Below are 24,381 nucleotides of genomic sequence, written 5' to 3'. Positions count from 1 at the left end.
TGTTCCCAGGCTGCTGTGCATTTGACTCATCAATGTGAGTGGGGACAGGTTGGTGAAAGATGAGGGATTCACCAGCTAGAATGAGGGTCCCTGGGTCTCCACATTGCAAGGATCCTCGTGTGTGTGTGTGTGTGTGTGTGTGTGTGTGTGTGTGTATGTGTGTGTGTGTGTGTGTGTGTGTGTGTGTTATTAGAGGTTTGTGTCATGTCATTGTCTTGTGACCCCCCCCCATTATGACTGTTTCTATTTCTTGAATTCTTCTAGTCACAGGTCTTGTGTTCCTTTGTCTCAGATGGGAATGTGGTCTGTTCCATTGTTCCCTGTGTCCTGCATCAATACCTTCTTTGTCCAGTCCCTAAACCCACACAAACACTTGAAAGGGATGATCAATTCAGTCAGGGCAAAGTTTACATAACTGGTCATGACTTAGTGAAGTGTAGTGCCATTGATGCCTGATTTCAGATACATATAGATGGGTCTGGTGGGCCTTGACTAGTTCAGAAATAAAAAGACAAGGGTGGGGTATTCTTATACTTAGAATTCACTTAATAACTACTTAGCAAGTAGTACCTGTTTTATCCACATCCTTCTTGAAGTCTTCTCCCTATTCTATTTAAAAAAAAAAAAAAGTCACAGCTACAATTGCCAGATAAAGAAATAACCATTTTATCGTGCATCTCAGACTATGCCATGGGGATGTCACAATGCCAAGGAGCCTCATATAAAAACTGGAGGATGGGGTGGGGCAGCAGAGTAGGGTAGCAGCATCCAGAGCTGGGGTTTATCCAGCCCTGGCCTTGGAGGAATACCACTTTTGCCTTGTGACAAGAACAGTGGAGAGTGGTTCAGGTAGGATGCGGACCTGGCCAATTTCCTGGGTCCTTTGTGATCCAAGTGTGGCAAGCTATATCAGCCCTCTGCCAGCTCTGCATTTGAGACAGATTGGAGCTGGACAGGTCCAACGACGCTCTTTTTCTGTGGCTGTGGATTCCTTTGGTGTTGGCAGTGGTTCGAGCCTGTGGTCTGATTCACCTGGTCACAGCCTGCAGAACACCGGGAGGATCATCTTAGGGGAACTAGGTACCTCCCTTCTTGGGGCAGTGTCCATCAAATGAGTAAGCAGTCTGGACCCCACTACCGCTGGATGGAGTTCCTGGCTCAGCATTGTCTGAGGGACAGCTCCCCTGCTTCCTTTGTCTGGGGGCCTGGTTCTGTCGAGAGGGTCCTATCTTCCCTGGTGCTGAACTACGTCTGCCAGAGGAGCTGGGCAGCTGTGGGGACCCTTGGTCAGCTCAGCTTTCATCCGCATCAGAGGCAGCCTGCCCAAGGTTATCCAGTATCTCACTTGGTTTTGGCTGCCTCTTCAGATGGATAGTGAGCATAGAGCTTTGGATGGGGGCCAAGGGTGTTGACCCTCTTTGTGAGGGAGCCAACGCTAGGAGACACAAACCACAGACCCAGAGGAGAGTTTGTGCAGGCCTGAGCCCATATTCGGAATCCTGGGTTTCGTGTTCACACCACCCAATAGCAAAGAGCTTGGGATTTCAGAGTCCCAAGGGGGATCTCAGAGCTGCAGACATCAAACCTGGAGTCCTGAACATGGGAGCAACTTGGAGACCATGCTGGGAAATTCCTCTGAGGATTGGTCACCCACTGAGAAGGAGTTGGGTCTCTGTGTGTCTTGTGTGCAGAACACTTGGTAGATATTTGACAGTTTGGCTGGTGCAATGGGCCAGGCACCAGCTACCGATGATGTTCCTTGGGGAATCTTTTGTCCTTACTGTACTCAAGGCCTTAGGGCCGAGGTCCTGGGGATGGAGGTGCCTTTATCCCGCTGCAACCATGTGGGCCCCAGCCCCACCTGTGGTCTCTGGCTTCTACTGCCTGCCTGTACCTTTATTTCTAGCCGGAGCCCCTGTCCCATTGCTTAGGGCCAAAGAGGCCTATGTATCTCTGCCACTGGATACAGGGACTAAGGAGGAGCCTGGCCCTGCCTCTGCCAAGGTCTTGGGGCGCTGACAGGCATGACTACCTGCTGTAAAGAGGGCATGTGCCTCTGTTTGTTCCCAGGACGTACGTGGTCACCAAGGGAGATAGCCCAGGACAGGGCCTGGGGCATAGTGTTTGCTCAATACATTTTGTTAAGTGAGTGAGATATCGTAGGGCGGGAATCTCTGCACAGTCCCTAATTGTCTCTCTGTGTGTCGTGAGGGTGACTCATGGGTATGTGACTTGCTAGGCCCAAGCTAGGACCTGATCCAGGGTGATGGCCTTACCCTGTCTAGGAGGGTCTAGGAGTAGGGGCAGTTTCCCTTTCCCAGCAGGAGACTGAGGCAGGCTGGCCTCAGGTGGCCATTCTTGCCCCCTTTCATCTGTGTGCCTGCCTGCAATCTCGCTGTTCATGTGAGGGCTGAGAGGAGCACTTAGCCTTTGACCTGTACCTGTCCCTTCCCTTTCTAGGGACCTTAAGAGCCAGGGCTACCAGGTTCATTATCAGGCAGCCGTCCCTGTGTATTCGGGGATGCAGAGGCACAAGCTCCTTTATTGCCGGTGATAGAAACTCCACCAAGATAGAAGCTGCTGTCCCTGCCATAGGGCCATCTGTTTCCCTGGAAGGTGGGTCCACAGTCACTCCCTGTTACCCACTTTTTAGTCTACATGTAGAAAAATAGACACCGACAACAGCTGAGTGAGTAGTCAGCAGTGGTCAATGTGGACAGCCAGAGGCATAAACAAAAGTCCCTTTGGTCAGTGGCAGCCACACACAAAGGCTCAGGCTTGGGGAGGCCCTGGTTGGCGCCCTTGGGGTTGCCTGCCTATTCTTGGCAATAAATAACTTGAGGACCCAAAAACCAAACCAAAACCAAAAATACAACCAGTATCTCTTGGGGTAGGCGGTGGGAGACTGTTTAAATTATTGGCCTTCCCTGGGCCACACAGGTGATGCTGGGCACAGGTGGGCGCAGTCACCGGCACGTGTGCATCTCCACGAGTCGCTGGCACTGTCGGCACTTGACGAAGCAGCACCAGTGAAACCTGCAGCCGCAGCGCTCCGCCAGCTCCACCTGTGCTGTGTGGAAGCCACGGCCGCAGCACAGCAGCTCACAGCCGTCGATGGCCTTGGATGTCTTGTTGCATGTGCGGCCCCGGGTGCCCAGCACACCACTGCGCATGTCCTGCTCGCAGAAGTCTGGACTGGGTTCCAGGTACACCAGGTCCTCATCTGTGTGTGGCTTGAACTGTGCATTCCGTGGTACCAGTGCCCGGGAGGAGCCCACGCGACGTGGCTCTACCTCAGTGGCACCATCAAACTTCTCCTTCAGTGCGTGGCCCACCTGGCGGAAGGGCGGTACGGCTCGCCAGCATGTCTTCACCTCGCAGGAGCCTGACACCCCATGGCACTTGCATTCCACCCGCATGTGTGTCAAGATGGCCTGCCAGGGAGGAGACGAGAGGGGTGATCAGGGACAGTGGAGGTGGGGGAGGGACCCCTGGGGGCCAACACATGGACCCCAAGGCTGATGCAGACTCAAGGGGTTCACTGTTGTGCCTCCTGGATACTATGCTGAGCTGCGAGCAGTGTTGCGAACAGACCAATGAGATGCTGTCCCTGTACTTGGGGTACTTGGAGTTGCTGGAGGCCACAAAGTAAAGGAAGCATTTGTGTGAGTGACGAGTGACCTGGCAGGGTCTTGGAAGGGACCTTGGAAGTAGACATCAGGAAGTCAGATAGTGTCACAGGTATGTGGGTGGACGGGAGGGTCCAAATCCCAGATCTGCTTGTCACAGAGCCTGAGACAGGACTGGACCCAGTCAGATATGTATGGACAAGGTCACTTACACTGCTGTATAACATCTGCCCCCACACTACCAGTCCTTGGCCTACAGAGGTGCCTGGTGACATGGGCCTTTCCAGAGTAGCCATGGAGCTATTTGAGGGACCCTGCCCATACAGTCCTATCCCAATGCCAATGGGATTGATGCCACTCTACCTTCCTGCCGGCCTCGTTGTTGTGAAGGTTCATGAGCGCCCTGCTGGAGGAGGCCCCCTTGCTTCTCTCCCGTACATCCACAAAGGACTGTGAGAAGGCTACGCCATAGGCGATGTTGTCCGAGCATCCTGACCACTGGAACCCTGGGGTATGGAGGGCACGGGGAGGGCTGGGGTGAGTTTGGGCCTGGGGCTAGGCCCCCGCCCTCCCATTTGAACATCTGTGCTTACCCTGTGGGCTGACCCCATGCACTGTCCGGTCACAGCCACACTTTTCCAGCTCTCCACTGCTGCATGCCCTTGTCACCGCAAAGGCCACACCTGCTGAAGAGATGGCGTACACAAAGGCCGCTTCCCGAGTCCCTGTGCAAGGCAGAGGGAGAGAAGGGCTAGGTCCTAGGGCACCGCATCTCTACTTTCTTTAAGTAAAGGAAGATGTGTATGAGGGCTGCCGAATGCTGGACACCAAGGAGGGACAAGGCAGGAGGAAAGCCTGTGTGCCAAGGACACAGCGGCTCCTTGTTTTCAGCACACCAGTAGCTGAACCTCTTTCACACGTGAGGATCAGCGCCTCCTCCCAGCAGCCCAGTGAGGGAAGAGCTATGGTCATCCCCATATTTTACAGAGGCTTGGCCGCTTGTCACACAGCACATGGCTGAGCCAGCAGACAGCCTGGCTTCACGGCCCGATCATTCAGCTGTTCTCACAGTCTCCTCCACAAGGCAAGCCATAGTCGTGCGATTGTGACAGTCTGGGGAATCGAGATGACTGCAGTGCCGTGAAGGGGCACAGGCACACAGAATTATTCAGTGGGCTTTAAGTTCCCCCTTGTGACCCTGACTGAGCTCTCTCTTGGAGGCCGGGCCTGGGGCTCTCATATGCTTCCTTGAGACTTGAAGAGCAAACTATAGTATTGGCAGCTCCTAGCACTGAGCCCCTCCTGCTGACCGGGGGTGGGGGTTATTGTTCATAAGCCCTCTGCCCCTGCCAGCTTGATCTGTCCCCAGTGTCCAGAGACTAGCCAGCAGGTTCCTGGGGGGGGGGGAGAGTACTTGTCCCAGTCCCACAGCCAGGAGGTGGTGGGAGCCGAGTGTGCAGTCACAGGTCTGCCCGCCTGTGCAGTGGTTACATCTCCTGCCCATGGCTGCTCAGCAATTCTATTTTGGTGACAGCCCTCCTCCCCTGCCTGAATAGATGTTTTTATCCTCCTAGGAACTATGCCTGGGGGTGTAGCTGCTGTGGAGACTCTTCTCGGGGTGAGCTGGGGCAGTGTGTGAGCCTAGCGCGCATGCTGGCTGGGTGTGTGACCAGACCGTGGGTCTTGCTCCTATCCGAGACCCTGTGAGGGCCTCTGTGTGCTGTGACTGTCCCTCTGTCTCTTGATGCAGGGTCTGTGTCCACAAGAGTGGTGGGGGCAGGCTTTGGCCCCATGGTTGGCAATTACCTCTGCGACACCCAGGCCTGTGCTCCCAGCTGCCCTGGGGAGCAGTCACCATGGTCAGATGAGAACAGTCACCTCCACTGTGCTCACTGTGGACAGAGGCAGCCCAGCCTGGGCTCTGGAGCAGGAGGCAGCTCAGCCCCCAACACTCAGGACACCCTGTTCTCGGTACAGTCCTTGAGCGGGGAGTACCACCCACGGTTCCTTTCCACTACCCACTCTCTGCTTGGCCATTTTGGGCCTTCATTGAGGGGCTTGGCTGGAGCATTGGAGCTTCAACAGTCTGGGATGGAATCTTCTCCAAGCTAATTGAGGTTAATAGCAGGCTCATGTTGGTTGGTTTTATGCTGTGGCCGCCCAAAGAGAGACAACTTCAGTTTCTGGTATTTCTGGTATTTCCAGGCCTGAACCAGCACAAATCTTTGCCCCAAAGACCAAGGGGGAAGGGAAGTCCCAGAAGGTAGGGCTGATGGGCCTGGAGGGCGGCCTGAGCCCTCTGCCCTGGGAGGTCCCTTTGTTTCTTTAGCTGCTTGGGCAGTCCTTGCCTTCTGGCTCTTATTCACCTCCGCCCCCTAGTGCCAGTGGTCTTGGGGATACTAGTCTCCCGATGGGGTTGCTCAAGAGACCACTGCCTCATTCTCTAAACATCTGTCACCATGTCTTCATTTTCTGTGTGACTGAAGGAAGAAGCTCTCCAAGACCCTTTGAACCAAAGCTCCACCTCACAGACAGCCTACTGTGTGCAGAGAGCCTACTGTGTGTGGGCATTGTCCGAGCACTCAGTCCATTAGCCGAGGTGCTTTCCACAATATGATAGGAATAGATGTATGTCCTCATTTTACACAAGGGAATCGTGGTACTAAGCGGTGAGGCAGCTCGTCCAATGTTACCCAGCTAGGATGTGGAGTAGCCAGAACTTGAACTCATTCTTTTCTTACTGACCCTGGGTTCCAGCCATTTGGCTTCAGTAGTATGGCCCCTATGGCTTTCCAGGTACCCAGGCTGGAGCCTTGTTCTCTGAAGGAGGACACGCCAGGGCCTGATTTCCTCAGAAGTACATTGTAGTGGGGCTGGGAGTGCTGTGGTGGGGGGGGGGCGTCCTGGGGGGTGGGGCGTCCTGGGGGGTGGGGGCGTCCTGGGGGGGTGGGGTGTCCTGGGGGGTGGGGGGGGTGGGGGCGTCCTGGGGGTGGGGGCGTCCTGGGGGGTGGGGCGTCCTGGGGGTGGGGGCGTCCTGGGGGGTGGGGGCGTCCTGGGGGGTGGGGCGTCCTGGGGGGTGGGGGCGTCCTGGGGGTGGGGCGTCCTGGGGGGTGGGGGCGTCCTGGGGGGTGGGGCGTCCTGGGGGGTGGGGCGTCCTGGGGGGGTGGGGGCGTCCTGGGGGGTGGGGGCGTCCTGGGGGGTGGGGCGTCCTGGGGGGTGGGGCGTCCTGGGGGGGGGTGGGTGTCCTGGGGGGTGGGGTGTCCTGGGGAGGTGGGGTGTCCTGGGGGGTGGGGGGGTGGGGCGTCCTGGGGGGGTGTCCTGGGGGGTGGGGCATCGTGGGTGGGGTGGGGTGTCCTGGGGGGGTGGGGGGGTGGGGTGTCCTGGGGGGTGGGGTGTCCTGGGGAGGTGGGGTGTCCTGGGGGGTGGGGTGTCCTGGGGGGGTGGGGTGTCCTGGGGGGTGGGGTGTCCTGGGGAGGTGGGGTGTTCTGGGGGGGTGGGGTGTCCTGGGGAGGTGGGGTGTCCTGGGGAGGTGGGGTGTCCTGGGGAGGTGGTAGATACTTCACCATGACCGCATTGTAGTTGCAGAAGGGAGGCATCTTTGCCTGCTCCTATCCTGGGCCAGGAGAAGGCATAACTCTAGTGCCCACCCTGCTGCCTTCACCCCTCTCTCCCCTGCCATCTACCCTTTCCAAACCCACAACTCACTTCTGATGTTTTTCTTCCCAGAGTACCCCAAATCCTGGTCCCATGGGTCTGGCCTCAATGCCATCTTTTCTGAGGGGGGAAGCTGCCTGGGGCTAGGGGTTCAAAGTGATGATATAGGTCCACTAGTCGTTATTTCTGAGGACCACATGGTCTTTCTGTGTGCTGACCAGGACTCAGAGCAATCTTATTGATCCCTTGAAAACATAAGGCTTGCCAGAGTTCTTCAGCAGCAAATGCAGAATGGGAACTGGATTGGAGCCTGTCTGACTCAAGGCCTGGGAGCACGTCACAGTGACATCTCCCCAGATGGCGGGAGGGAAGCCAATCCAGCAGAAAGGAGCTGGAACTGGGGAAGGAACTGGCTGAGGTTGAGCTGGGTTGGCGAGGAAGCCCTGGGTGTGGTGACCTTTGGGCATGAGGTGGGTGTCCCCATGGAGGCCAGGGAATGGCACAGCTCCAGATATCTCAGCAGGTGGGCCCTGGGTTTGTCCTCACTTTCTAGGAAGGACACCAAGTTATAGAGAGGGCACAGACCTTGCCCAAGTTCTCACAGCTGGCAGGGCAGGATCTGGGTCACCACCACCCTTGGCTCCTTCAAACTTCTCAGCTGTGACTTGGGAGTGACATAAACTCAGAGCTGTCGTGAGGATGAGCTGGGCTAGATAGCACAGGATAGGCCAGCAAACAACCCTCCTTTCCTCACTGGCTACAGTCTGGACCCAAAAGGGGATCTTTTCTGTCCCCTTGTATCCCTGAGGTCACTGCCCCAACCAGGTAACTCATATATGCAGACACCCACTGAGTCCCCCTCCTGAGAGTTGGGGCAAGAGGCCTTCCAGACTGGCAGTCACTTCTGAAGTGACTGTGATGCCCCTGTGAGGCTGGCGTGTTCTCAGGTCAGGGTTTACATGAACTAGTCACTGCACATGCCACTGAATGTCAGCAATAGCCCTGAGAGTTATGCCCGAGACCAGAAAGGACCCGGAGGAATGAAGTCGTCTGCGCTAGGTTTGCCAGTCTCTGCTGTCCTTCAACTCATGGGCCTCCAGAGCCAGCCCTGTGCTCCCAGCAATGAGTCGTGCCCTGCCCCACCGGCTCAGTGGAGACTGACCAGGTAAGAGTGTTCCAAGAGCAGTCTTACTAGTGAAGAAAACCAGACATAAAATGGAGGGAGGTGGGTTTGTGGGATGGGCTCAGATGTGTCCCCCAGACAAAGCTAGTGTCTGCCTGTTGTGACTGGCCTGGTCTTAGGGTGCCTTGACTTAGCTCCAAGGGGACAGGATGCTTGAACAGGCCACTTGGACTGTAGAACTCTAGAACAGCTTCCATTTGGCCCGGCAGGGTTCTTGGGTTGTCCCCCCTTGGTTCCTGCCCACAAGTGAGAAAGGCAGACTACTATTCCACAGGGTCCTCAAGTCCTTCCTAGCTTCAGGCTGGCACTCACTGATCATGCCTCCCTTTCCTTGTCCTTTCAAGTCCTTGTCTTGATTTGCTGCCCATCACCAGCAGACATCTACTGACTTCTCCATGCAAGGTTTGGAAGTGTGCCAGGGGACAGGTACTTAGGGATGCAGTGATGGGTAAAGGGAGCATGGGTGGGGAATTGTTATATTTCAGTGTGAAGGTATACAGAAGCAGTGTGAGCATACATGGTTTCCATAAAAAAATGTAGATACATAGTAGCGAATCAACTATATTAAAATGTCCAGTGACTCTAATAATGAACATGTAGGAATCACCCTGAAACTTATTTTTTTAATAAAAACATGCAATCAAAACAACAAAACATATAAAAATATACCCCCTTTAAAGAATATAGAGCCTGGTTTAGACCTGTTAAGTCATCCCAGCACTCAGGAGGCAGAGGCAAAAGGACTGCCAAGTTCAAGACCAGCCTGGGCTACATAGCAAGTTCAAGGCTAGCCTGCCTGTGTTACCTAATAAGACAATATCTTCAAAGAAACAACACCAAAGAGGCATAGATCCTGGAGGGAATGACTGGGGCAGAAGGAAGGAGGGGCCTGCTAGGGGCCACTTAGCTAGTGGAGAGATGGTTGGGCATTTTGGGGAGGAGGACACAGCATGTAACAGCCCATCATAGGAAACTTTGATGATCTATCTGTCAGTCTCTTTAGAGCAGCTGTTCTCAACCTGTGGGTCGCGGCCCCTTTGGGATCACCTATCTGATATCCTGCATACCAGATATTTACATCAAGATTTATAAATTAGCAAGATTGCAGTTATGAAGTAGCAATGAAATAAATTTATGGTGGGTGGCCACCACAACACAAGGAATGGTGTTAAAGGGTCACGGCATTAGGAATTAGAATTAGGAGAATCATTGCTCTAGAGGATACTTTGAACACCCACTGTGTGACAGGGGCTCCTGAGAGCAGCCTCCATAGGAAAGCTGGCTCTGGGGCCTCCCCAGTGCATCTCTGGGCCATGGGCAGCAGTGCCATGCCCGCTATGAGCCGTCACCACTGTACTGCTCGTTGGGTAGCTGTCTTTCTCAGAACAGCACAGTTCAGCAATGCCAAATGCGCTCATGCCCGCCGGCCCCTGCCAGCTCCCAGGAGAATGGCTTCCAGATTTCAATCACAGTTGGTTTCCAACAGCATCCAAATGCTCTGCCACGAGCCCAGCAGCCGGGGCTGTCCAGGCCCACAGGTGCCAAGACAAAGGTTGGCCCCGGCAACCTCTTCCTGCAGCTTGAGCGAGTCATAGAGCCCTGCCGACTGGGTGGCTTAGACATGTCAGCTTCGTGCTCAGGAGGCAGAAAGGCAGCTGCCTTTCAGCATTCCCACTGAGGATAGGGGTTTGATCTTGGTGACTCAGAACCTTCCAGTGCCACAGAACCTCTGCTGGGCCCTGGATCACCTGCATTTAGCTTAATACCCTCTCAGGTTCCCAGTCTCCTTGGGAAAGCCTTCCCAAGCACCCAGTATTGGCCAGGGGAGACGCTCTTGGGTTTATTGGTCGTGACAGTGCAGACCCCGCCTGGGCACACGTTCAGATCCTGCCATTCCCTAGTTCTGTGACCCCAGGCAAATCATTTAACTGCTCTATGCCTCCAGTTCTGCTGTTGCTACATGGAGGCGAGACTCAGAAGCGGATGAGTTAGATGATGTGTTCCTTACAATAGTGCCCGGCCCATGGTCAGTGCTGCAGGTATATGAGCTGCCTGTGTTGTGCTGCTGTGGACGGTCTGGTCCCTAATGGACTGTGAGCCCTATGGGACAGGAGCCGGCCACACTAGAGCTGTTCCCCAGCCCTGTCATGTGTATAAGTTCACAAATGGGTTCCAAGGCCAGGTGCAAAAGTGAGCAGAACACCCCAGGTTGAAGCCTGACTCTAGTCCTTGAAGAGCCTGGGGCAGGTTAGCCCTGTCTCTTCTTAGAGCCTTGGTTTCTCCCTCTGGAAAACAAGGGCCACTCCAGCTTATACTGGACCAACTGCGCTTTAGAGTGTGTTGTGATCACAGAGCACTGTCTGGCCTCCTCCTGAGTCATCCCCTCCCTAGTGCCCTCAATTGCACTCTTTATGCCCTTGCTCAGGCCCTGTGCTGCTTCTGGCCCCCCAACCCCCCTTAGATGCTCCTGGCCCTAGAAGTGTAATTCCCCAGGCACCTGGGCTGCACACAGACAACTCATGCCCCCAGAATGCCCTCCTCACCTTGTGTCACCACCTTCCCGAAGACAGGCAGGGAGTCTAATGTGGAGCAGTTCCAACGTCGATTCCGGAACTGGTATTGGCACTCCTCGATGGCCAGCTGGGCGCCCCGGCGCACTGAGTCCATCACCTCTAGGTTCCGCTTGCACATCTGCACCTGCCTCTGAATCAGGCCTTTGAGCTTCTCGCACGTCTCCTCTTCGGAGATGCTGCCCACTGATGACAGCTTGGCCAGGTACCTGGGGACAGAGGTTGGATGTGATGCACAGCCGGCCTGGTGCCCGATTTTCTCTTTCTGTACTCAGGGTTTTGGGGGGCTGCCTCATCTCCTGGTCTGGGGACAAGCCTGTCTCCCACAGCTCTCAGACTAGTACTATGTGAAGCCTGACATGGGGCTTGAAGCAGAAGGGGGGAATGTTTACTGAATGGAGGAATGACCAATTTGGAAAGCACATAGAAAGTCTTATATGGAAAAGTTTTACTGTAATAAGAGTTAAGTTATGGAACCTAGTTAGACCAGGGCAAAGCACTTTACATTATTTCATTTAGTCCTGTCAGCTAGTCAATGAGTCTCCCTTTTTTTTTTTTAAATATTGGTTGGTTGAGTGTGTGTGTGTGTGGGGTGTGTACATGAGTTTGTGCGTGCATGTGTATGTGTGTGTGTGTGTGTGTGTGTGTATGTGTGTATGTGGGGTATATTTGTGTGCATATCCCTGCAAGGTTAGAGGTTGACCTTGGGTGTGCCTAAGGAGATAGCCACCCTTTAATTTTTTCCTACTTTTTTATGTAGCCAAGGATAACCTTGAACATCTGATCCACCTCCCCAATTACAGGCATGCACCATCACACCTGGTTTCCATGGTGCTGGGGCCTTGTGCTAGGCAGATCCTCTATTAACTGAGCCACGTCCCCTGCAAGAGCCTCCCTCCTCCATTTGAAAGTGAAGAAGATGGAGGCAAAGACAGGTTGCTGCCTTGTGTCCAAGGTTCACAGCTGGTGAGAGGTAGAACTTGCTTTTTGTTTGACGTCATAGCCTTTGCTAGCCTTTGTGTGACTTAGGGATTGACAGCTTGGTCAGCAGCTACTATTTTCACATCTCTAGAGATGTGCACATAGCATCCAAGTTTTGCTGGTCAGGCCCCTGGGTCAGATTAAGGTTATTTCTTGAATCTGACTGTGCTGGGAGCACCTATGGGGTTACAGAGAGAACAGGTGCCTGGGCCAGCTCCTCAACTGCTTATTGTCAGTGTCCTCTCAGCTTTGGGCATATTCTGGGGTGCAGCTGGGAAGTCACTAGCCTAGAGAGTAGTCTTGGAAAGGTATCTGACATTTTCTACTGAGTCCCAGAGGCTCAGCCTAGGGCATTCCTGTCTACACTGTGGCCTTGGCTCTCAGAGAAGCCACCCCTCCCCCTGCCTGTCCTATGGCTGTAAGGTTGAGTCTAGCTTTCCTTATCCATACTGGAGTCACGGCTTCTGTTCCAGAGGGCAATTGTGAGGTTGAACATGGCAAGGCGTGCTAACACACCTAGCTCACCTGGGTGCATCTTAGGAACTGTCCCTGGCAGCACCAGTGGGCAAGGGAGATGGAGAGTGTCAAAGCCAGACAGACCAACCTCCCTTGGCATGCATTCCTGGTCTTCCAGGGCCCCTCTTAGCCCTCATAGCCTCTCTAACAGACCTGGCTTCTTCCATGGGTTCTGGGAATCGAACTCAGGTTCTCACACTTGCCCAGCAAGCTCTTTGCTGACTGAGTCATCTCCCTAAGTCCTGGGATATACACAGACTAGCAGGCGGCACTCTGGCCAATCCTTATCGGAACCCAAGTCTCTTGGAAAGGAGGGAGGGTGGGAGAAAGGAAAGGAAAGGAGTAAGGGTCAGGAGAACGGGATATCTGGAAGTGGTGAACTTGGGTACTCCTTGCTTCCCTTGCAACGTGGGGGGGGGGGTTCCTCCTACAGAACCACACCCATGAGTCACTCTTGGCCTGCAGGGGGCGCCAAGAGCTCAGCTACTGGCGGTGGGCCAGGACTCTGTTCTGTGGCCACTGTGTCCTTTCATTACCTACCATTAGGTATTTTCCTGTACCCACCCAGGCTAGGACTCTCAGAAAGGAGACCCCATTCCCACCAGGATTTGGGGGGCACATGTCTAACCTTATTTTTCCCCTCCTTGTAAGCTAAGCAGGTCAGGTCTGGCTGGATCGGGCACTGCCTAGTCTCTGGTAAAGGGACGAATTCAGGGGCTGAAGTCTCTGGCCAGAAGGAACAGGTAGGGAGGTCTGGCTGAGCCATCAGCCCATTGTGACCAAAGGCAAATCCCCTTCCACTTGGAGCTGGCTATGGGCAAGTGAGCTAGCTGGTACGTCTGTGAGGCCCTTCCCACTATCAGAGTTGGAGTTTTCCTTCTGTTGGCAGAAGAGGGCCTGCTGGTCCCATGCCACCAAATGGGAGTAATGGACTCGAGGAACTGAACATTCCTCCCTGGGGCTCTGAATGTAATAGGGAGACAGGCTGAAATGACAGTGGCAGGGACACTGCCCGGCTGCCATAGCTGTGAGTCACTGGGATATCATCCAGGAAGATGACGAGAAACTGCTTCCAGCAGCACCAGTGTCCACCTCCTGGTCCTGCCTTTACTTGACACAGCAGCTGCCCCTCCCATGTATGGGAGGCCTTGCCACTTCTGCTGCTGCTTTCTGAGACCCTAGGGCTTTATCTGGCGGGTGTCAGAGCTGGCATAGGCCAGAGAGGGTTGGCACCCCAGTCCTCAGTGGCCTTGGCCTGTCCTCACTCCACATGCTTGTCCTGGAGCCTGGCTGGTACCTGACCTCACTTCACAGATGAACCAAGCAAACTGAGGCCCGCAGAGCTGAAGAGACTTGTAAGCCCCATAGCTGTCTAGCAGCAAACAGCTCTGGGCTCTCAACTGTCCCCATCTCTGGCTGTGAATTTGCCCTGCTGCACAGCCGGAGAGCTGACTCCTCAGGCTGCATCTTTCTGGGCCTCTCACAGGGCATGGCACACAGAAGGTATTAGTAATGTTTGCAGCTCATCTAAGGGGCTTTGTCCTGATGTCCTCCCACCCCAAGGCAGAGTACATAAGGGAAAGAAGAGCGGGTGAGAGAGAAATGGGGGCGGCCTTGTGGTCCCTCCTAGTGCCCTACAGTGGCTCAACCTTTCCCCCAGAGACACGTGTGCCATTCACTGACTTGGGAGCTAGGTCGGGCTCAAATATCGACTGCACAGCCGTTTCTGGGAGAGGCAGAGCCAGGGCCTGATGGGTGTCGGCTGCCCCTGGACCGGCTGTCTGAGGCTGATCACCCCTGTTTCTCCCAGCCTGTTCTGCTGCCACCGTTTAGGCTTCTTCCTGCTGCTGCCGAGTATAGGCTTAGCAATTTGCCACCTGCTGCCCCAGCCACCCAGGACTCCAGCCATGGCCGTGCCATCGATCAGGTTACCCTACCAGCCCAGGGTGCCCCTGCTGCATGCAGCCGCTGGCCAGCTCGTGCCCAGTTTCTCGAATGGGGCCTGTAGGTCCTGCAGGCTCCTCCCAGGAGGCCCTCCCCTCCGTGACTGCAGCCTGCGAGGAGGCCGGAGGGCCCTGGCCCTGCCAGGGAGATCAGATCCTCTCAGCCACCTGCTGTTTTCATTAGAAACTAAAATTAGCTGGGCTTGTCCCAAGCTTTTCCAGGTTTGCTTGCTTTTTTAAACAAAATATACAAAATTGGAGAGGCTAATCCACACCTCTGTGGCTCTTCCCTATGCTCCCTGGACGCTAGAGGAGAGGGGCCGGGAAGGAGCGGTCGTGGTGGGGAGCCAAGCAGGTCAGTGGCACTGGTCCTGGCCCTACAGTGTCCAGGTGGGGGCTGGGACACCAGCCCGGGCCTCTCTGCCCCCTCCCTTTGGCCTTCCTGCCTGCCCAGGCCACATTTAGAGCCTCCTCAGGAGTAGTTGTGCCCTCCATAGCAGAGCGAAAGGAGGCCAAGTTGGCAGGAGGGGGTACCCGAAGGGAACAGTATATAAGCAAGAGTGACTTTCAGCTAGTGCGTTCGGCTAGGCGGAAGCAAGGGGCCACAGATTCCATCTGGGGCAGTGATTTTAGGGAGTGGGAGGCATGTGCTGCTCTCAGGACACTCGCTACATAACCCACCAATCAAACTGTTTCTTTAACCAGTTTGAGTGGCTGCTGTGCTGACCTCCACTGTGACCCTGTCCCAAGACCCCTGTCTCTCCTCTTGGCAAGTAGTATGTTGGGGGTGGGGTGATGCAGTAAACAACCTGGGTCGGACTCCTATCTCTGTGTCACTCAAGGCAAGTTAGTGAACATCTTGGAGCCTTGGCCTCAATGAGCTCCTCTGTAAAATGGGGAGATCAGTTGTTATTACTGTAGGAGGTAAAAATGAACTAAACACACCCAGGGCAAAGCACTGGGAGGCTTCTCGCCTCCTCTGTGGACCTTCCCACCCTCCTCACACTGCGCCCTCTGCTGTAGCCAGCTGACTCTGTGGGACTCTGTGCCGACTGCTCTTTGTTGGGGCCTTCTCCACTCTCACTCCCAGGATCAGGGGCAAAGGGTGGTGTGGAGGAAATGTCTCCCCAGGGAGATCAAGAGCTGGGGGCTGGTGTCCAGTGTAAGTTCAAGTGTGCCAAGGGAACATGGAGACTCCCTGGGGACCACACCTGCCACCTTTGTCATCACTCAGTAGTCAGATACTTCTGCATAGCCATGCCACCACAGAGTAGGGCATCCCCTCCCTTAACCCTGCTTTCCAGAAGGGCACTAAGGCTCCAAGGCTTGTACTCAAGCTGGTCACTGGCGGTCAGGACTTGAAACAGGCTCTCTGCCAACCCCACCCCTTGGCCTGAGAGTTGGCTGCTTAGGCTCCAAAGATGGCATGGGGCTCCATGGGTAGGACCACTCGGTGTCATCAGACACTGACCTGAGCAAGGTGGCCTGATTCTTCCCTGGGTAGATCCTTCCAGAGACTTGTATCTACAGCAGGGGTAGTAGAGTGTTATTAAGTGTGAAGGATGTTGAGGTAATGAATGTTCCTATGGTTATGCAGTGTTATCTGTGGTTGCTGTAGTCATTGAAGTCACCAGAAGGAGGTACCACACTGGCTGGAACCTTGGAGGGCAGCCAGTAGGGAATGGCCAGCAATGGAGGGAGACATTCTTGATGTTCTGTGGGGAAGATGGGCTGCTTCTGTCCTGCCTCCCTCCTGCCTGACAGGACTCTGAATGTCAAGGCCAACTTGACAAGACCCCATTTTTTTCTAAGTTGGAGAGAAATGCTGACCTTCTTTGGGGCCCACACTTCCTGATTTCTAGGATCCCCAACTCCTCTTACCCGTGATGCTCAGAAGACTCAGTGTATACCCTTCCTTCTTTGTTGATATTATCTGTCTGTCTATCTATCTACTTATCTATCAACTATCTACTTATGTGTCTATCATCTATCTATCATTTATCATTTATCTGTCTATCATCTATCTATCTACTCTATCTATCTACTTTATCTAATCTATCTATCTATCTATCTATCTATCTATCTATCTATCTATCTATGTGATCTAGGGCATTGAAGCTAGGGCCTAGTGCATGCTAAGCAAGCATTTTACCATTATGCTACATCCCCTCCCTCTTTAAAGACAGTGCCATGTAGCCCAGGCTGGCCTTGAACTCTTGATTCTGCTGCTTCTATCTCTTAAGTGAGCATTTTGCTCCTGAGGGCTCTGAGTCCCTCCTTCTAATTGAGGGGGCTGGTTTCCTCTTTCAATTTCCATATTCCATCTTCTAGAGGAGGAAGTAGCTGACTTGGGCCAACAGGGAGCCATTACGATGGGAACCAGGATGACCCCACACTCTGCAAGGATGTAAATATTTTTCTCTCCCCAAATCAGATGTCTTCCTGGGGTGAGTGGGTGTTAAGTGTAAGGTGCCCCATGAGCTCACCTTGCCTCTAATTTGGCAGCAGAGACCCCTTCCCCAGTTTTCCTTACTAGATCACTAGAACTCTCCATGTGTCCCCTGACCACTGAAAACATTGAAACATGGTTCCCGGATGGCCAAAGGAGCCTGGAGATGGGGAGTGAAGAGAGATGAGGAAATCCCCAAGGAGAATTTCAGCACAGACTGGCTGCAGCCAGGGTCCTCTGTGGTCTAACCCAATCTTGCGGGAGTGGGGCTGTTGCTTAACCTCTATTCCTACCCAGCAAGCAATTGGGCAAACCTGGGTTCCTCCCTTACCCTAGTTCTTCTTCATTGGCCACCGCAAGTTTTGAGATGAAGGCAAGGAAGTTGGCTGGAGTTCCAACTTTACTATGAATATACTGTAGGCGCCGAGTCTAGCACAGATAGTGCTGATGCCGATAGGTGCCCAACATGTTTTTAAGGCACGAAGCCCACCACTCCCTTTTATGGTAGCTCAGGGTCCCTGAGACCTTCCCTGACAGTGATGTCTATGATTCATCCTTAAAGCTGGGGGTGCCAGGGCAGTGAGGCACCCATGACTCAGGAGGGAGTGCTCTCCTATGTCCAGCTTTGGGAGAGAAACTCCTGGGATCTCATCCTGGGTTTGTAGGGCTGCTGCAAGAATAGAATCCCTGCAGGTCAGAGGTTCCCTAGGCATCAGCAATCCCCTGCAGAAAGCAGGCCCCTCCAAGATTGCCTGCCAGCTGTCAGGGTGGGAGGAAGTTTCCTAGGACAAGGGCTGAAGTGTCCTCCCTCTTTTCCTCCCCTCTCTCCTATTCTCTGTGAAGATCAAGTCCCTTCCAGGAGCTGTAGGGGTTCTGACTTGGAGGAGAACCTCTAAGACATAGCTTGATTTCAGGTTTGCCAGAAAACGGGGGAGGCAGAGAGGGGCTGCAGGAGAAGGGGGACTGGCGGGGTCACAGCAGGGAGTGAGCTTCCCCTCAGGCTGGCTGAGTCACCACTGAAGATGCAGCTAGGGACTCAGAGATAAAACCTGGCAACTCTTGTGGAAATCTGGGAAGCAACTGTGGGTCCTGGCTCAGCTCCGCCTCCCAGCTGCTTGCAGAACAAACCAGGAGCACCTCTTGCAGGCTAGCTGGGAGCGGAGGGGTGACCGGTGGGGCCAAAGGCGGGTGCTGTCACCCTTGCAGCTCCTTGATCAATCTGTGCCTGGCTGGCTCAGCCTGAGCCCTTCCATCCCCCAGGAAGGAACGAGAGGCAGAGGCTTGGTGCAAAGGCGAGCGAGCGCACCCACAGGGCCCTAGTTGGGCGAGTTTCAACAGGTTTGGGGAGCACCGTCTTGTCAGATGCTGGATGAGTTGCTCAATGGCTAATCCAGGGTGGAGGGAAGAAAGTCAAACCCTAGCAGACAGCTGGGTCCCGGCTGCCGCCTGTGCAAACCCCTCAGGCAGAGCCTGGTCTTGCTCCCCCTGTATGGAGGGTGGGAAAGATTCAGGCTGGCTGGGAGGCTCTGCTCTAGCTAGTGAGGGAGGGTTCAGCCTGCAGATCTGCCCCACTGTGGGACTTTCAGTATCAGCTGAGCCCGAGGAAAGTGAAGAGAGATAGACAGGGATTCCTAGCCCAGGCCACCAACCCTCAGTGACTGAGCCCTTCTTTCACTGACCCATTGAGCATGCATAACCTGACAGGTATGTGCCAGGTACTAGGGGGACATATGTGTGTCATAGAGCCATGACCTCCCAAGTATCAGAAGCCACATAACCATGTCGCATGTAGTAGGAGGTGGTTACTTTACTTATATCAGAACTTGAGACTTGGACTTGGTTAAGGCCCTGATTCTTCTAGAGCTCTGAGGGGGGCTGGAGCGCCCCCCCCTGCTCTGGGAGAGAAGGGAAGACATCCATTCACCAGGTGTGCCAGGGAGTCTTGACCCTGCCTCACCCGTGGGACCCATTTGGTGATGTCTGTAGATACTGGGTCATCAGCTGGCATGGGGTGAAGTGTGTGTTCCTGGTTTCTAGGAGTGAGGAGGCTTCACATACTGCTAAATGCCCTAGGGTGTCTATCAAAAAATACCCACAATACCAGGGTGGGGAAGGGTCCTAGAATAAACCGTAAAGTGCTTAGAGTGTGTTAGTGACTGTCATGGGAGAGGCTCCAAGGACACCGGCTTTTACTATTTACAGGGGGAGGGAGGAGACCAATGAAACATTCCTGGGGAAGACAGGCCACTTCTTTACCTATAGGGCTGGTTGGTCTACCCATGCCTGGACTGCTGAGTCACACCACCCCACTTTGCCTGTAGCCTGGGGAGTCATGCATCCCTGCTGGGCAAACAGACATGTGTGAGCTTGGCTTGGGGATACCCACCTGTGGGGATTTGGGACCACTAAGGTACTTGGCACCTCTTTTTATTCTCCCCAGGGGTACTGAAGTGTGTTTCTGGTAACAACCCTCTGGCCATCAGGATGCCCGCAAACCAGGCTGGATCTCCTGGCTGAAGAACAGGCAGGGGGCAGCCTGGCTCCTATCTTTGTAAAACTATAGGGTCTGGACAGCACTGGTTGGGACAAAAGGAGCTTAAGTACCCATTCTTTTCATCATCCCTATAGACAAAGACGTGGCTCTACAGCTCAGTGACAGCAGTGCCCAGGCTCTAGCAGCTGCCAGGGAGGGCCCCCATCTCTATTAGCATGCCTGGCTTTGTGCCTTGCATGTTGCATGCATGGGCTTACTACTCCTGAACACCACTGTGAACCGTGTGCACCCATGAACACTACTTTACAGATGACAGGCAAGGTCTCTGGGGGGGGGGGCGTTAGTTGCAGAGCTGGGGTAGAAACCCTGGGATGTCTTGTCCCGGAGCCCCAGCTCTGAGCCACTCTTTGGGCCTGACTTTGAGTACAGTAGGGGTTTCTTGTTTTATTCAATGGGTTCGGTTAACACCCCACTCAATGCACTTCCTGGGAAAACACACAGTAGAGATAACTCACTTTTTCTGTCCTCAACTCTTCCTAGTTCTTCCATTTGGGGTTCAAAACAAGCCCAGAGGGAGGAGGGAGGAAATACCTCATTCAAGGCCACCCAGAATGAAGCATGGAACTGTGACCCAAGCCCAAGTGTCCCTGACCCCTGGGTGCAGCCTTGGTGCTCCGGCATGACTCAGACATAGCAGGGTAGTTCTTTGAGGGTCAAGTACAGGCTTTCTACCACTAACTGTGTATTCCCCCATTCCTCCTTCACCAGTGGGAGCCGCACAAGCTGCCACTTTGCTCTAGATGCCAAACATCAGCCTATTCAACAGCATCCAGCTTCTCTGGGCTTGCCCAGCCTCAGGCTGCATAGCTCTCCCAGCTCCAGCGCCTGCATGCAGAGAGACACCTGGCTTCTCCACCAGGCTAGTGTCCTGAGCCGTTGGACAGCACAGACTCTGCAATCAGCTATCAATCCATCATGGATGGGAAGCCTGTCTCTCTAGGGACACCCAGGCCTTGTACCCTCGGGATATGCTGTCAGCTATCCTCTTGGGGCCAGGCCCACAGCTTGGCTCATCCCCTTTTTATATTTATTTATTTGTACCTCTGTGCATGCATGTGGAGATCAGAGGACAACTTGTGGTAGTTGATTCTCTCCTACCATGTGTGTGGGTCCTAGGGATGGAACTTGGCAGCAAGTGTCTTTACCCACTGAGCCATCTCAATGGCCCTTGGCTCACCCGTGAAAGGACACAGTGCCATCACCATGCCTATATGGACAGCTGCCAACCCAAAGTTGTTGCTTATGGAGGCTGGATTGGATAGCTCTGCCATTTACTAGCTAAGTACCTCTGTGGCCCTCAGTGGTCTCATCTGTAAGATGGGGTTCCGATGTAGTGAGAATTCAGAGAGTGCAGTGGGTAATGAGTGTTATTAAGTCATTGTTCTCCAGTCTCCAGCCTTCTGTGATTGCCACAGCAGCAGCTCCCCACTGCTCTGGAGCAGGCGCGCTGTCCTTTCCATTCAGGCTGTGGCTTCTCCTGTGTTTTTTTACCCAGACCCAAGCTTCTGGGAGGTTAGACTCTGGCACCCGTTTCCCTAGGGACTTGTCCAGTTTCTGGCTGAGGATGGAGGTGTTTATATATACACGGCAGTGATCCCAGTTTGGGGGTGTGTGCCTGGGGCCTCTTCTGCTTCAGAGCCTCTCTAATTTGGTAGGGTCCTGGGAAACCCCTTCTTTACTCCTCTCTGAGTTGTGTAGAGAGAGCCGTGACTTGAAGCCCTCATGGCGGAACAGAGTGAACTGGGTTGCCTAGAGCCAGGCTGCATGGCAACAGGAGCCATCACCGTTGCAGAGAACAGGTTTGCCAACCTCTCCAACGCCAGGCCTCCCCTCCTCACCCACCCCCCACAGTGCAGGCTCAAAGCTCAAGAACTGAGCTCTGGAATTCCCCATGCTTTGCAAGACCTGAAGCTGGGCCTGCCTCCCTAGCTGGGACCAGGGCGTGGTGGACATGGCTGGAGGCAGGTGGCAATTCCACCTGGGTGTACTGGGTCAACTTCGGGACAGCCTCAGGCAAGAAGTAGATTATCATTGTCTGGAGACCAAAGCATGTGGGTTCAGTCTTCAGCTCTGAGTCAGTAAGTAGCTCCTTTCCCTGGGCCTCAGTTTCCTCATTTGTAAAGAGAGCTAAAGAGCCAGGAGCTCCCGGGGGCCTTTCCCTGGCAGCTGTCTCTGTGTTTGCTGCAGGCCTGGCTCACACACTTCAGATCCTGCTTCTTTCTTTCTTTCTTTCTTTCTTTCTTTCTTTCTTTCTTTCTGTCTTTCTTTTCTTTTCTTTTTTTGTAGTGCTTGGTGCTGGGCAGGTCAGAACCTTTTCTAGTTCCCCTGATGTTCATGCCTTTCTAAGAGGCAGCTTCAGATACCCCGAGACTCCTTCAAGTCTAAAGCAGTTCCCTTCCGGCAACCCAAGTTTGCCACCCAGGTCCCACGGGAGGGGGGTAGTGGCTCTGCCCCGGTTTCTGTCCACTCTGCCACTGCCCCTCAAGTGTTAATCAAATTAAGACTCCAAGAAAAACAAAGGCTCTGCAGCCACTTTGGGCCTTGGAGTCGCTAGCTCTCCGAACAGCTGGGAGAATTCCATATCACCTCAGTCTCCCAAGCTCTGGGTGGCTCTGACCCCAACGAACACACTCCTTTCCAGTCTACAGGGCCCTGGCTGGCCACAATGACCTCATAGCAACAGCCATTGGACACTCAGGGCAATTTCATGGGAGATATTTGTTCTTTGGTCTTGATGCAGAGAGAATTTTTCCTTTCCCACTGTCTCCATGGAAACCCCAGCTACACTGTTGGCTATCCCCCCCCTTCCCACCTCATGCTTTTCAGATCAATACTGGAGCTTGGCTCCCCACTGGCTGCCCACAGTGGAAGGCAGCAGCGCTCTGGGCTGGAGAAGTTGGGGCCAGGGTTAAGCCAGGGCCATGGGGTAGTGTCACCAAGGAGGGATGAAGGAGCCGAAGGTCTAGTTCCTTGTTCTCGTAGTCACTGGCCCATCTCCTTAGCTTTCCTCCTCTTTCCCAGGGATCCTCCTGAGTGCAGACCCAGTCAAGGAGAAACACTCAGGTCACCAGTGGTTACCACCCCCTTCCTTCTCAGGCAAGACCCTTAGAGGTGGATGGGGGCCATCGCCTTCTTTATTAAAGGTTGGGAGAAGTTTCTTCCTGCCTAAGGGAACAGCAAGGTCCTGCCAGAGCCAGCCTGCGGGCTCTCAGAGGCTCGGCGTCCCGGTCCTCGCCTTCTATGCCTGGCTCCCGCCCCCCAAGCAGAAACAGGTCCCTGCACGCCTCCAGCCCAGCCCGCAGCGCGGCGCGGGGAGCTCGCGCCCAGACTCCTCAGGATTAACCTGCTATTATGCCCGGGACTCCTTCCCTATAGTGGGCTTCTTCGGCGACTTGTCAGCCTGCCCGATTGCGTCCCGCACCGCTCCGGGGACACCGCCCCGCGCTCGCACCCCCTGGCGCCCTCGAGCACTCAGGGCCACGTCCGGGTGCAGACGCTGCCAGCCTTGCTGCCCCGGGCCAGGAAGCCTGATCCGGGGCAGCTGGGGTCCCGGGACCTCCAGAGGGGAGCCGGGACAGTGGTGGTGGCCGGTAGAACGAACGGGCGGGAGCGCGAGCCTTGGGTCTCGCGGCCGAGACACCTGCCGGGAGCCCCCGTGCCCGCTGCCCGAGGGTCCGCCCCACCCGCCCGGTCCCCGGCCCGACTTACAGCCAGTTGCTCGCGGCGGCCGAGAACACGGCGAAGACAAGGAGTCGCAGCGACCGCAGACACGAGCGGGGGCTCATGGTGTCTCGGGCGCCCGGCCCCGGGCAGCGTCCGCGAGGCTCCCGTCGGGGCGGCAGGTGGGCGCCGCGCGGACGGGCTGGGGCGCCGGGCCGGGGCGCGCGGCGGGGCTCAGCCTCCGAGCAGCCGGCCGCGCCGCCCGCTGCTGCGCCCGCTGCCCGGCGGACCCGACTGTCAGCGCCGCCCCAGAGCCGGGATGCGGCGGCAGCGGCGGAGGCGGGCGGGCGGCCGGCGGGGCGGGCCGGGGGCGGGCCGAGGATGGGGTTACCTGGGCGGGTCCAGCGGCGCGGGACACCCCCCCCCCACGGGGGCGGGCCTGAGCCCGCGGGACTGGGCTTCTCCTGGGGGGCCTTCCCGGCTCGGCGCCTTGACGCGCTCGGAGCCCCAGCCCGCTGCAGGCACGCCTGGCCGCACGCCGCCCAGTTGGGCAGAGCTAGAGGCGCGGCGACCCAGCTGCTGGGTCCCCGCCCGGGGCCTTAGGGACGGGCGGGCACAGCTCCCCCAGCCCGCCGCTGCGGGCACTGCAGCGCCGCCCTGGCCGCGCCCCGCGGCCCCCCGCCGGCGCCTGGGAGCCGGGATCCCCGGTCGACCCCGGCGGAGCCACCCGAGCGCGGCTGCCACTCGCGCGCACCCAGGCGCTAGCGCTCCGGGCGCACCAGGCTGCGGTGCCGCCCGCCTGTCCCCGCCGTACCCCTCCCGGCCCTCAGGCCCCCGCGTTCTGCGGTCCGGCCCCTCCCTAGTGCTCACCTCCCTCCAGCCTTCCCGGAGCTGGACAAGGGCCTCCCTGCTTCGGGCAGCTTGGGACAGTGGCCTGAGACTCCGGGAATCCGAAACCTTGCTTCTGGATCGCCCTGGGTTCTGGCGCGCTCAAGGCAGCAAGGTCTTGAGTGAACCCCTCGCCTTTCTGAGTAGACCTTACACTTAGGGACTGGAAGGCTGTGGAGGTCTCCTTTAAGTACAGGCACCAATCCTAGCTTTGTGCTTGGGTTTCTGTGCGCTTTTTTTTTTTTTTAATTTCTTCTCTCACACCAGGCAGATTCAGCCCTTAGCTTGGTGTCTGGCACAGAATGAGTGGGTGCCACGTTTGTGGAATGAATGGATCGAGTGGAGTTACCGCTT

General features: G+C 55.4%; 1 protein-coding gene across 1 annotated transcript; it reads right to left on the bottom strand.

Annotated features, from left to right (window-relative positions):
• Positions 1-650: 650 nt before the first annotated feature.
• On the bottom strand, positions 651-23,418 carry Wnt4 (Wnt family member 4). Its single transcript, XM_051173449.1, has 5 exons — positions 23,188-23,418; positions 11,010-11,245; positions 4,223-4,354; positions 3,993-4,135; positions 651-3,434 (listed from the first exon to the last, which is right to left on the bottom strand). The coding sequence occupies exons 1-5, from the start codon at positions 23,262-23,264 to the stop codon at positions 2,967-2,969; spliced, it is 1,056 nt and encodes a 351-aa protein (XP_051029406.1). The 5' UTR covers positions 23,265-23,418; the 3' UTR covers positions 651-2,966.
• Between the last annotated feature and the right edge of the window lie 963 nt (positions 23,419-24,381).

This window comes from Phodopus roborovskii, unplaced genomic scaffold, assembly GCF_943737965.1.
Source record: "Phodopus roborovskii unplaced genomic scaffold, PHOROB, whole genome shotgun sequence".
Taxonomy (NCBI): domain Eukaryota; kingdom Metazoa; phylum Chordata; class Mammalia; order Rodentia; family Cricetidae; genus Phodopus; species Phodopus roborovskii.
The sequence above is the reverse complement of the archived record's forward strand: the minus strand, read 5'-3'. Positions and strand labels throughout refer to the sequence as shown.

Coding starts and splice junctions, on each gene's coding strand:
- Wnt4 (XM_051173449.1), bottom strand. CDS start 23,264: ATGAGCCCCCGCTCGTGTCTGCGGTCGCTGCGACTCCTTGTCTTCGCC. Junction 11,246..23,187: donor GCCGCCGCGAGCAACTGGCT/GTAAGTCGGGCC, acceptor CTCTGTCCCCAG/GTACCTGGCCAAGCTGTCAT. Junction 4,136..4,222: donor GCATGGGGTCAGCCCACAGG/GTAAGCACAGAT, acceptor TCCATACCCCAG/GGTTCCAGTGGTCAGGATGC.